The following is a 13,639-nucleotide window of genomic DNA, read 5'->3' on the forward strand; positions in this document are numbered from 1 at the left end:
CTGTCCTCTCCACATCTCTCTCCATATCTCTCTGTCATCCCCTCATCTCTCTCCATATTTCTCTGTCCTCTCCACATCTCTCTCCATATCTCTCTGTCCTCCCCTCATCTCTCTCCATATATCTCTCTGTCCTCCCCACATATCTCTGTCCTCCCCACATCTCTCTCCATATCTCTCTGTCCTCTCCACATCTCTCTCCATATCTCTCTGTCATCTCCACATCTCTCTCCATATCTCTCTGTCCTCTCCACATCTCTCTCCATATCTATCTGTCCTCCCCACATCTCTCTCCATATCTCTCTGTCCTCCCCATATCTCTCTCCACATCTCTCTGTCCTCCCCACATCTCTCTCCATATTTCTCTGCCCTCCCCACATCTCTCTCCACATCTCTCTGTCCTCCCCTCATCTCTCCTCATATCTCTCTGTCCTCTCCACATCTCTCTCCATATCTCTCTGTCATCCCCTCATCTCTCTCCATATTTCTCTGTCCTCTCCACATCTCTCTCCATATCTCTCTGTCCTCCCCTCATCTCTCTCCATATATCTCTCTGTCCTCCCCACATATCTCTGTCCTCCCCACATCTCTCTCCATATCTCTCTGTCCTCTCCACATCTCTCTGTCCTCCCCTCATCTCTCTCCATATCTCTCTGTCCTCTCCACATCTCTCTCCATATCTCTCTGTCAACCCCTCATCTCTCTCCATATCTCTCTGTCCTCTCCACATCTCTCTCCATATCTCTCTGTCCTCTCCACATATCTCTCCATATCTCTCTGTCCTCTCCACATATTTCTCACATATTTCTCCATATCTGTCTGTCTGTCTGTCTGTCTGTCTGTCTGTCTGTCTGTCTGTCTGTCTGTATGTCTGTCTGTCTGTCTCTCTCTCTCTCCCCTGTCTGTCTGTCTGTCTGTCTGTCTGTCTGTCTGTCTCTCTCTCTCTCTCTCTCTCCCCTGTCTGTCTCTCTCTCTCTCTCTCCCCTGTCTGTCTCTCTCTCTCTCTCCCCTGTCTGTCTGTCTGTCTGTCTGTCTCTCTCCCCTGTCTGCCTGTCTCTCTCTCTCCCCTGTCTGTCTGTCTGTCTGTCTGTCTGTCTGTCTCTCTCTCTCTCTCTCTCTCTCTCTCTCTCTCTCTCTCTCTCTCTCTCTCTCTCCCCTGTCTGTCTGTCTGTCTCTCTCTGTCTCTCCCTCTCCCCTGTCTGTCTCTCTCTCTCTCCCCTGTCTGTCTGTCTGTCTGTCTGTCTGTCTGTCTGTCTGTCTCTCTCTCTCTCTCTCTCCCCTGTCTGTCTGTCTCTCTCTGTCTCTCTCTCTCCCCTGTCCGTCTCTCTCTCTCTCTCTTTCCCCTGTCTGTCTGTCTCTCTCTCTCTCTCCCCCCTGTCTGTTTGTGTCTCTCTCTCTCTCCCCTGTCTGTTTGTCTCTCTCTCTCCCCTGTCTGTCTCTCTCTCCCCTGTCTCTCTCTCTCTCTCTCTCTCTCCCCTGTCTGTTTGTCTCTCTCTCTCCCCTGTCTGTCTCTCTCTTTCTCTCTCTCTCCCCTGTCTGTCTCTCTCTCTCTCTCATATATCTTTGTCCTCCCCACATCTCTCTCCATATCTCTCTGTTCTCCCCACATCTATCTCCATACCTCTGTCCTCCCCACATCTCTCTCCATATCTCTCTGTCCTCCCCACATATCTCTCCACATCTCTCTGTCCTCTCCACATATCTCTCCATATCTCTCTGTCCTCTCCACATCTCTCTCCATATCTCTCTGTCCTCCCCACATCTCTCTCCATACCTCTGTCATCCCCACATCTCTCTCCATATCTCTCTGTCCTCCCCATATCTCTCTCCACATCTCTCTGTCCTCCCCACATATCTCTGTCCTCCCCACATCTCTCTTCATATTTCTCTACCCTCCCCACATCTCTCTCCACATCTCTCTGTCCTCCCCTCATCTCTCCTCATATCTCTCCGTCCTCTCCACATCTCTCTCCATATCTCTCTGTCCTCCCCACATATCTCTCCACATTTCTCTGTCCTCTCCACATATCTCTCCATATCTCTCTGTCCTCTCCACATCTCTCTCCACATCTCTCTGTCCTCCCCTCATCTCTCTCCATATCTCTCGGTCCTCTCCACATCTCTCTCCATATCTCTCTGTCCTCCCCTCATCTCTCTCCATATCTCTCTGTCCTCTCCACATCTCTCTCCATATCTCTCTGTCCTCTCCACATCTCTCTCCATATCTCTCTGTCCTCTCCACATCTCTCTCCATATCTCTCTGTCCTCTCCACATCTCTCTCCATATCTCTCTGTCCTCTCCACATCTCTCTCCATATCTCTCGGTCCTCTCCACATCTCTCTCTGTTCTCCCCTCATCTCTCTCCATATCTCTCTGTCCTCTCCACATCTCTCTCCATATCTCTCTGTCCTCCCCTCATCTCTCTCCATATATCTCTGTCCTCTCCACATCTCTCTCCATATCTCTCTGTCCTCTCCACATCTCTCTCCATATCTCTCTGTCCTCTCCACATCTCTCTCCATATCTCTCTGTCCTCTCCACATATCTCTCTGTCCTCTCCATATCTCTCTGTCGTCTCTCCATATCTCTCTGTCCTCTCCACATCTCTCTCCATATCGCTCTGTCCTCTCCACATCTCTCTCCATATCTCTCTGTCCTCTCCACATCTCTCTCCATATCTCTCTGTCCTCTCCACATCTCTCTCTCTATATCTCTCTGTCCTCTCTCCATATCTCTCTGCCATCCCCTCATCTCTCTCCATATCTCTCTGTCCTCTCCACATCTCTCTCCATATCTCTCTGTCCTCTCCACATCTCTCTCCATATCTCTCTGTCCTCTCCACATCTCTCTCCACATCTCTCTCCATATCTCTCTGTCTTCTCCACATATCTCTCCATATCTCTCTGTCCTCTCCACATCTCTCTCCATATCTCTCTGTCCTCCCCACATCTATCTCCATATCTCTTTGTCCTCCCCACATCTCTCTCCATATCTCTCTGTCCTCCCCACATCTCTCTCCATACCTCTGTCCTCCCCACATCTCTCTCCATATCTCTCTGTCCTCCCCACATATCTCTCCACATCTCTCTGTCCTCTCCACATATCTCTCCATATCTCTCTGTCCTCTCCACATCTCTCTCCATATCTCTCTGTCCTCCCCACATCTATCTACATATCTCTTTGTCCTCCCCACATCTCTCTCCATATCTCTCTGTCCTCTCCACATCTCTCTCCATATCTCTCTGTCCTCTCCACATCTCTCTCCATATCTCTCGGTCCTCTCCACATCTCTCTCTGTCCTCCCCTCATCTCTCTCCATATCTCTCTGTCCTCTCCACATCTCTCTCCATATCTCTCTGTCCTCCCCTCATCTCTCTCCATATATCTCTGTCCTCTCCACATCTCTCTCCATATCTCTCTGTCCTCTCCACATCTCTCTCCATATCTCTCTGTCCTCTCCACATCTCTCTCCATATCTCTCTGTCCTCTCCACATATCTCTCTGTCCTCTCCATATCTCTCTGTCGTCTCTCCATATCTCTCTGTCCTCTCCACATCTCTCTCCATATCGCTCTGTCCTCTCCACATCTCTCTCCATATCTCTCTGTCCTCTCCACATCTCTCTCCATATCTCTCTGTCCTCTCCACATCTCTCTCCCTATATCTCTCTGTCCTCTCTCCATATCTCTCTGCCATCCCCTCATCTCTCTCCATATCTCTCTGTCCTCTCCACATCTCTCTCCATATCTCTCTGTCCTCTCCACATCTCTCTCCATATCTCTCTGTCCTCTCCACATCTCTCTCCACATCTCTCTCCATATCTCTCTGTCTTCTCCACATATCTCTCCATATCTCTCTGTCCTCTCCACATCTCTCTCCATATCTCTCTGTCCTCCCCACATCTATCTCCATATCTCTTTGTCCTCCCCACATCTCTCTCCATATCTCTCTGTCCTCCCCACATCTCTCTCCATACCTCTGTCCTCCCCACATCTCTCTCCATATCTCTCTGTCCTCCCCACATATCTCTCCACATCTCTCTGTCCTCTCCACATATCTCTCCATATCTCTCTGTCCTCTCCACATCTCTCTCCATATCTCTCTGTCCTCCCCACATCTATCTACATATCTCTTTGTCCTCCCCACATCTCTCTCCATATCTCTCTGTCCTCCCCACATCTCTCTCCATACCTCTGTCCTCCCCACATCTCTCTCCATATCTCTCTGTCCTCCCCATATCTCTCTCCACATCTCTCTGTCCTCCCCACATATCTCTGTCCTCCCCACATCTCTCTCCATATTTCTCTGCCCTCCCCACATCTCTCTCCACATCTCTCTGTCCTCCCCTCATCTCTCCTCATATGTCTCTGTCCTCTCCACATCTCTCTCCATATCTCTCTGTCATCCCCTCATCTCTCTCCATATCTCTCTGTCCTCTCCACATCTCTCTCCATATCTCTCTGTCCTCTCCACATCTCTCTCCATATCTCTCTGTCCTCTCCACATATCTCTCCATATCTCTCTGTCCTCTCCACATATTTCTCCATATCTCTCTGTCCTCTCCACATCTCTCTCATCTTATTTTCCTGTCTTCATCACTACAATCTCCATGTCTCTACCCCTCTCGTTCTCCTCTCCTTCCCAGCATGGGAGAGGAACGCCTCTGTGTGAGCCGTGTGTGTGTGTGTGTGTGTGTGTGTGTGTGTGTGTGTGTGTGTGTGTGTGTGCGCGCATTGGAGAGAAACGCCTGTCCATGTGTTGTGTTATGGGTTCACACGCATGTTATTCATGGCTCACACAGCTGCATACATATGGAGATAACACACACACCTCGTACACACTCACATATTGTGTGTTGTGCCAGGGAGGTAGTAGTGTAATAGCACATCACCAAACCTTTTACATTTTAATCTCTCTCTCTCCCCTGTCTGTCTGTCTGTCTGTCTGTCTGTCTGTCTGTCTGTCTGTCTGTCTGTCTGTCTCTCTCTCTCTCCCCTGTCTGTCTGTCTGTCTGTCTGTCTGTCTGTCTGTCTGTCTCTCTCTCTCTCTCCCCTGTCTGTCTCTCTCTCTCTCTCTCCCCTGTCTGTCTCTCTCTCTCTCTCCCCTGTCTGTCTGTCTGTCTGTCTCTCTCCCCTGTCTGCCTGTCTCTCTCTCTCTCCCCTGTCTGTCTGTCTGTCTGTCTGTCTCTCTCTCTCTCTCTCCCCTGTCTGTCTGTCTGTCTGTCTCTCTCTGTCTCTCCCTCTCCCCTGTCTGTCTCTCTCTCTCTCCCCTGTCTGTCTGTCTGTCTGTCTCTCTCTCTCTCTCTCTCTCTCTCTCTCCCCTGTCTGTCTGTCTCTCTCTGTCTCTCTCTCTCTCTCCCCTGTCCGTCTCTCTCTCTCTTTCCCCTGTCTGTCTGTCTCTCTCTCTCTCTCCCCCCTGTCTGTTTGTCTCTCTCTCTCTCTCCTGTCTGTTTGTCTCTCTCTCTCTCTCCCCTGTCTCTCTCTCTCTCTCCCCTGTCTCTCTCTCTCTCTCCCCCCTCTCTGTCTGTCTCTCTCTCTCTCTCTCCCCTCTGTGTCTCTCTCTGTCTCTAATATAGGATTATATGGTCTTACTGGGAAGAGTAGAGTAGTAAAGTGACTAATTCCATCAGATAACTGGATTGGCTTCCATCTCTGTGTCTGTGAGAACATCACACTGGATAACATATAGAGAGAGAGGGAGTAAAGACACACACACACACACACACACACACAGAGAGAGAGAGGGCCACTTTCACAGATTATACTAGTCCATTAGCTTCGGCTAAATCTCTTCCCTCTTCTCTCTCTCACTATATTCTTCTATAAATCCACTCTCCCCCTTCTCTCTCTTCTCCTTCTCTATCTTCTCCTTCTCTCTTTTCTCCTTCTCTCTCTTCTCCCCCTCTCTCTTCTCCCTCTCTCTATTCCTCTCTTCTCCTTCTCTCTCTCCCCTTCTCCTTCTCGCTCTTCTCCTTCTCTATCTTCTCCTTCTCTCTCTTCTCCTTCTCTCTCTTCTCCCTCTCTCTATTCCTCTCTTCTCCTTCTCCTTCTCTCTCCCCCCTTCTCCTTCTCACTCTTCTCTTTCTCTCTCTTCTCCCTCTCTCCATTCCTCTCTTCTCCTTCGCTTTCTCCCCTTTCTCTCTCTTCTTCTTCTCTCCCCCTCTCTCTCTTCTCCCGCTCTCTCTCTTCTCTGTCTTTTCTCCTTCTCTCTCTTCTCCCTCTTCTTTCTCTACCTCCCCCTTCTCTCTCTTCTTCCTCTCCCTCCCCCTCTCTCTCTCTTCTCTCTCACCCCTTCTCTCTCTCCCTCCCTCTCTTCTCTCTCCCTCCCTCTCTTCTCTCTCTCTCCCCTCTCTCTTTTCTCCTTCTCTCTCTTCTCCTTCTCTCTCTTCTCCTTCTCTCTCTCCTCCCTCTCTCTTTTCTCCTTCTCTCTCTCTCCTCCTCTCTTTTCTCCTTCTTTCTTTTCTCCTTCTCTCTCTTCTCCTTCTCTCTTTTCTCCTTCTCTCTCTTCTCCTTCTCTCTCTCCTCCCTCTCTCTTTTCTCCTTCTCTCTCTCCTCCTTCTCTCTTTTCTCCTTCTCTCTCTCCTCCTTCTCTCTTTTCTCCTTCTCTCTCTCCTCCTTCTCTCTTTTCTCCTTCTCTCTCTCCTCCCTCTCTCTTTTCTCCTTCTCTCTTTTCTCCATCTCTCTCTCCCTTCTCTCTCTCTCCCTCTCCCTCCATTTCTTCTCTCTCTCTCCTCCCTCTCTCTTTTCTCCTTCTCTCTTTTCTCCGTCTCTCTCTCCCCCTTCTCTCTCTCTCCCTCTCCCTCCATCTCTTCTCTCTCTCTCTCTCTCCCCTCTCTCTCTCCTCCCTCTCTCTTTTCTCCTTCTCGCTCTTCTCCTTCTCTCTCTCTCTTCTCCTTCTCTCTCTCTCTATCGCTCTTCACTCTCTCCCCCTTCTCTCTCTTCTCCTTCTCGCTCTTTTCCTTCTCTCTCCCCCTCCCTCTTCTCCCTCTCTCTCACCTCTCTCTATTTCTCTCTTCTCCCTCTCTCTATTCCTCTCTTCTCCTTCTCTCCCCCCCTTCTCCTTCTCACTCTTCTCCTTCCATCTCTCCCTTCTCTCTCTTCTCCCTCTCTCTCTCTTCTCTCTCTTCTCCTTCTCTCTCCCCCTTCTTTCTCTTCTCCTTCACTCTCCCCCTTCTCTCTCTCCCCCCTCTCTCTCTTCTCCTTCTCTCTCTCCCCCTTCTCTCTCTCCCCCTCTCTCTCTCTCTTCTCTCTCTCTCTCCCCCACTCTATCTTCTCCCTCTCTCTTTTCTCCTTCTCTCTCTTCTCCTTCTCTCTCTTCTCCCTCTCTCTCATCTCCTTCTCTCTTTTCTCCCTCTCTCTCTTCTCCCTCTTCGCCCTCTCTCTCTGTTCCTCTGCATATACACTCACCTATCTTCCTCAGTTCTTAGTCCCTGGGTCCATTTCCTTCTCAACCATCTTTTTTGTTCCTCTCCCTTTTCTTTCCATCCCTCCTTTCTTTTCATATCTTCCTCTCTCTGCCTCCCCTCTTTCCTACTACATTCATTTCTCTCCTTCGCCTGGCCCTGCTACCTCTCCTCCCTCTCCTCCTCCTCCCACTCTCCTTTCCCCTTCCCCCACTCCTTCTCCACTCAATTTCTCCTTCTCTCTTTCAGATTGAATCTCGAGCCCCGCTCCCTGTGTGAATGGTCAGTGTGTGTGTGTGTGTGTGTGTTGGTGTGTGTGTTCAGACTGTTGAGTAAGAGCCTGTAGAAGTACTGTAGAGGAGTAGAATAAAATGTCTCCTTCTGTTCTTTTGCCCTCTGGTGTGTTTTAGAGTGGGCTGAGTGTGTGTGTTGATTCAGTTTATCATTGAATAACACACACACACATCCACCCACCCACACACCCACCCACACACACACACACACACACACACACAGCAGAACCCCCCACATTTTCTACACTAGGATAGTTTAAAAATGGATGATGAGAGAGACAAACAGAGGAGCGAGAGAACGAGCCAAGAATGAAAGACAGAGCAAGTGAAGAAGAGAGAATGAGAGAGGGAGAGAGAGAAGTGGAGCATGGTTAACTTAGTCTAATTTGTGTCTCTGGTTGTAAATGGTGGAGGGAGAAACATATATGGAGAGAGAGAGAGAGAGAGAGAGAGAGAGAGAGAGAGAGAGAGAGAGAGAGAGATGTACACTGCATCTCTGTCTCGCTGCACTGTCAACTGCAGAGTGATGTGGATTAAGAGAGCATAATATGAGTGTGTGTGAGGGAGAGAGAGATGGAGAGAGAGGGATGGAGAAAGAGATGGAGGGAGAGATGGAGGGAGAGATGGAGGGAGAGTTAGAGGGAGAGAGAGATGGGGAGAGAGAGATGGGGAGAAACAACAGAAGACTCTACGGGTGCAGGTGTGTATGTGTACATGTGGTTGTCTATCCAGGTGTGTGTGTGTGTGTGTGTGTGTGTGTGTGTGTGTGTGTGTGTGTGTGTGTGGACTGGTCCCTGGAGCGTATCCTGTACTCATGTGAGCTCTCACTGCAGCTTTCACTCTTGCCGCTGAAATCCAGGTCACATTACTTTCTCTCTGTATAACCCAGCTCTAACATAGCCTGTGTGTGTGTGTGTGTGTGTGTGTGTCCAGTGTGATGTTCTCACAGACACCGAGATGGAAGCCAATCCAGTGTGTGCTACACGCACCCATGTGATGACGCCGCCAGCCAATCACAGACGAACACATACAGAGAATCCCTCCACTGTCACTCTCTGGCCGTTTCCATGGTAACCTAGAATGACGGTCCCCATCCCATAGTTAGGTGGCTTCAACACAGATCTAGGATCGGACAGTCCGGCACAAATACACACGTTTTAGAACGCGGTTAATCGATGACAACAATGTAACTCAGCTGCGTTCATTTCACCAATTGTTGTCTCTTTACGGTGTTTTACTAGACAACCATAATGCCCTTTACTCTCCCTTAACCTTTAAGGGGCACTTTCCCAGAAACAGACCCATCCTTGTCCTGGACTAAAATCAAACTCAATGGAGAAGGAGAGAGAGGAGAGAGAGGAGAGATAGGAGAGAGAGAGAGAGAGAGAGAGAGAGAGAGAGAGAGAGAGAGAGAGAGAGAGAGAGAGAGAGAGAGGGGGGGGGGGGGTGGAGAGATTGAGAGAGAGAGAGAGAGAGAGAGAGAGAGAGAGAGAGAGAGGAGAGAGGGAGAGGAGAGAGGAGAGAGGAGAGATAGGGAGAGAGAGAGAGAGAGAGGGAGAGATAGGGAGAGAGAGAGAGAGAGAGGAGAGAGGAGAGAGGGAGAGAGAGAGAGAGAGAGAGGGGGGGGGGTGGAGAGAGGGAGAGAGGAGAGAGAGAGGGAGAGAGAGAGGGAGAGAGAGAGGAGAGAGAGAGGAGAGAGAGATAGAGAGAGAGATAGAGAGATAGATAGAGAGAGAGAGAGGGAGAGAGGAGAGAGGAGAGAGAGAGCGATAGAGGAGAGAGGAGAGAGAGAGAGAGAGAGAGAGAGAGAGAGAGAGAGAGCGATAGAGGAGAGAGGAGAGAGAGAGAGGGAGAGAGAGAGGAAAGAGAGAGATAGAGAGAATGGTGGATAGAGAAAATAAGTATATATTCTGGAAGGAAAACCAGAGTACTATTATTAGCACCATGTAAACGCTGCCAACTGGAGCCAAACACACTCTACAACAACCATCATAACCCATTACATCCACAGAGCTGTGTGTGTGTGTGTGTGTAGGTGGGGGGAATTATTCACACATTCTTAATTAGATTAAAACAAACATTTAATTCCATTATTTTGGCCAGTGGTGGTGAGCTGGGCAGGACAACAGCTTTATATATGTGCGTATCTGTGTGTGTGTGTGTGTGTGTGTGTGTGTGTGTGTGTGTGTGTGTGTGTGTGTGTGTGTGTGTGTGTGTGTGTGTGTGTGTGTGTGCGTGTGTGTGTTGTACCTCTCCATAGTCGGTAGTGAGGACCAGAGTTCCGTCTCCACAGGAGCTGACAGTAGAGGGGACCAGCTGCTCCTTCTCCTTGACCCACACACGGGCCCCCTGCAACACACACACACACACACGGTTACTATAACACCCACCAGGATAAAGGAATCGTACACACTCAATGCTTTGTCCATTATTACACTGATAATACAATCTCTAAAACATATTGTGGATGTCAGCTGTCAGGTTTAGAGGTCAAGATAAAGCCCTTTCAGTGGAGAAAAAATGTACCTTGATGCATTATGATGCAAACAAAACCCCAAAAAACGCATCACTTTGATGTGGCCAAACACACATAGCTACAGAGGGTTGGAGAGGCCACAGCAGAGAACGGCTGTAGAGAGGAGGAGGAGAGACACATTGTTTTAGCAACAGATGGCCCACACCCCTTGGCCACCCCCTACTCCTGCATGACAACACACACACACACACACACACACCGTAAGCCCAACTTACATGTGCATAGGTAGAATTGTGGCTATAGCCATATTGTATGCCACAGCTACAAGTTCCAATCAGTAAGAAACACTAGCTCTTCAAGCGTCTATATAGAGTCTATATTCTCTAGTCTGTGTGTGTGTGTGTGTGTGTGTGTGTGTGTGTGTGTGTTCTCAGACAGACGTTTCAGATGTGCTGGAGGGGAACACAGAGAGACACGGCTGGGTCCTGATGCCGATCCACCATTCTAACACAGCAACAACACTGTCGGCCAGAGAGAGAGTCTGTGTTTGTCAGACAGAAAGACATAAAGGGACAGAAGAGAAGGAGAGAGATACGTGTCCTCTGTAGTAGAGAGGTAGGGAGAGAGAGAAGGAGAAAGATACGTGTCCTCTGTAGTAGAGAGGTAGGGAGAGAGAGAGAAGGAGAGAGATACGTGTCCTCTGTAGTAGAGAGGTAGGGAGAGAGAGAAGGAGAGAGATACGTGTCCTCTGTAGTAGAGAGGTAGGGAGAGAGAGAAGGAGAGAGATACGTGTCCTCTGTAGTAGAGAGGTAGGGAGAGAGAGAGAAGGAGAGAGATACGTGTCCTCTGTAGTAGAGCGAAGGAGAGAGGTGGTGAAAGAGAGACAGGGTGATAGAGGTGGAGAAAGAGAGACAGGGTGATAGAGGTGGAGAAAGAGAGACAGGGTGATAGAGGTGGAGAAAGAGAGACAGGGTGATAGAGGTAGAGAAAGAGAGACAGGGCGATAGAGGTGGTGAAAGAGAGACAGGGTGATAGTGGTGGAGAAAGAGAGAGGGTGATCGAGGAGGAGAAAGAGAGACAGGGTGATAGAGGTGGAGAAAGAGAGACAGGGTGATATAGGTGGAGAAAGAGAGACAGGGTGATAGAGGTGGTGAAAGAGAGACAGGGTGATAGTGGTGGAGAAAGAGAGACAGGGTGATAGAGGTGGAGAAAGAGAGACAGGGTGATAGAGGTGGTGAAAGTGTCATATTTATTCTGTCCCTCGAACACAAAGCTACCTTTCAGCCAGTCAGTGACCTCTAACCCCTGACCCCTACACTACCCTGACACGGGGAGGGGGGGACACTACTGTATTACAAAGGGGGTGAAGAGGTGAAGAGGAAGGGTAGAGGGAAGTTAAAGGGGGACCACTGCATTACATGTAATGTAGGTGAGGGTGAGGGTGAGGGAGGGGTGAGGGAGAGGTATAGAAGGGGTGGGTGGGTAGGGGGTGAGAGAAGGAGGACCCTGAAAAAATCAAGGATACCTGAGGTGCGTTCCGTTCGCTTGAACATTTGCAACGTTGAGGAATGGTTTGTACTGAACGACACGTTTCCCCAAAACGTCCTTGTAGGCACTTGAACAGACTTTGAGCTACGTTTGCTCCCGTTTCACGGGTGTGGCGAGGTGTGGCTTGAGGAAATGTGTGGAGTATTTTAAGGGCAGTGGCCATGGCTGTATATATTTCCACAACCCCTCCCCGTTTTGAACTGGTCGTTCAGTACAGCAACGTTTCGGCTCAATTGAACGATCCAGAACGTAAGAACATACTGAACGCAGCCCAGATGTGCACATCTGAAAGAAGAGTGAGAGAAAGAGGGGTGGAGAGAGGAGGAAGAGGAGGAGAAGAGACTTATTGTTTTAGCAACAGATGGCCCACACCCACCGACAACCCCCTGCTCCCGCATGACAACACACACACACTTACATACACTCCCGACAAAGGCTGTGGAGTTAACCAGGCAGAAAACACACCCAGCTGGGTAGCTCGGGGTGGAGCTGCTGTACTGAAGGGTGTCGCTCCTGTACTATGAGTAGAACACCCGGGGCCAGTGACAAATCCACACACACTTTGTGAGGTCTTTATGTGATAGGTATATATTCTACCACTAGCTACAGTTACTGTTGATTGCATGAACAGTGGGGGTCTGAAATGATTGACAGCCTGCATTCGTATTTCGACACCAAACCCACCACTGGTGTGCGCGGCCAAAGAGCTCTATTTCATGTCATTTTACCAAAAACACTGGTTCCAATCCAAGTGGTAATTTCACTGAGCAAACTCCAGGTGTTTACATATGATGACATGAACATAGAGGTCTTTGGCCAATCATAAGCAGAGCAGAACCCCAGACCTACTGTAAAGTATGGTGGTGGATCTTTAATGTTATGGGGCTATTATGCTTCCGCTGGTCCTTGGGGCCCTTGTTAAGGTCAACAGCATCATGACCTTAACCCAGTACCGGAACATTTTCGATAAAAACCTGATTGCCTCTGCCAGGAGGCTGGAAACTTGGTGGCAAAGTGGATCTTCCAGAAAGACAATAACCCAAAGCACACATCAAAATCCACAAAGAAATGGTTAACTGGCCACGAAATCAACATTCAACACTCAGTCTTAGGACTTGAAACCCATTGAAGAGGTCAGTCCATAAAGCGCAGACGAAGGACATCAAGGATCTGGAAGGGAATCTGTGTGGAGGAATGGTCTAAAATCCATTCCAAAATATTCTCTAACTCATCAAACATTTTAGAAAGAGGCTCGGTGCCGTTATCCTCGCAAGGCGGGGTATTGAAAACAGGGATGTCAATCATTTTGACCCCAACCTTTTGGAGAATCGTTTCTATTGCTTGTCAAACAAAATCTCTTTCTCAAAAAAATGGTATTAGTGTTAAATAATAGAGTTTGTCAATTTTTTAGGAGCAAACATTATAGCTCAGTATTTGAATTATATATTTATATTATAAATTATATATATTATATATTTATATTCTACACCTTAAGGAGTTATTCAGCTGTTCCCATAAGAGAACCCTTTGAAAAAACATTTTGGTTCCAGGTAGAACCCTTTTGGATTCCATGTAGAACCCTTTCCACAGAGAGTTCTACCGTACATGGAACTCAAAAGGGTTCTACCTTGAACCCAAAAAGGTTCCCCTATGGGGACAGCAGAAGAACCCTTTCGTGAAGCCTATTTTCTTTTTCTATCAATGGTGCTAATAATCACTGAGGAATGGCCATGTCACACCCTGATCTGTTCCACCTGTCCTTGTGATTGTCTCCACCCCCTCCAGGTGTTGCTTATTTTCCCCAGTGTATTTATCTCTGTGTTTCCTGTCTCTCTGTGCCAGTTCGTCTTGTATGTTCAAGTCAACCAGCGTGGTTTTTCTCCGTGCTCCTACTTTTCTATTCTCTTCTAATAGTCCTCCTGG

At 48.7% G+C, this 13,639-nt stretch overlaps 1 protein-coding gene across 1 annotated transcript in view; it reads right to left on the minus strand.

Annotated features, from left to right (window-relative positions):
* Positions 1 to 13,639, minus strand: part of LOC139373141 (unconventional myosin-X-like) — a 59,697-nt gene that overhangs the window by 31,463 nt on the left and 14,595 nt on the right. Inside the window, exon 2 of the mRNA XM_071113277.1 lies at positions 9,943 to 10,041. Within this exon, the coding sequence (XP_070969378.1) occupies positions 9,943 to 10,041 (99 nt within the window). The remainder of the gene's footprint in view (positions 1 to 9,942; positions 10,042 to 13,639) is intronic.

The sequence above is a fragment of the Oncorhynchus clarkii genome, chromosome 18 (assembly GCF_045791955.1).
Source record: "Oncorhynchus clarkii lewisi isolate Uvic-CL-2024 chromosome 18, UVic_Ocla_1.0, whole genome shotgun sequence".
In the NCBI taxonomy this organism is placed as follows: domain Eukaryota; kingdom Metazoa; phylum Chordata; class Actinopteri; order Salmoniformes; family Salmonidae; genus Oncorhynchus; species Oncorhynchus clarkii.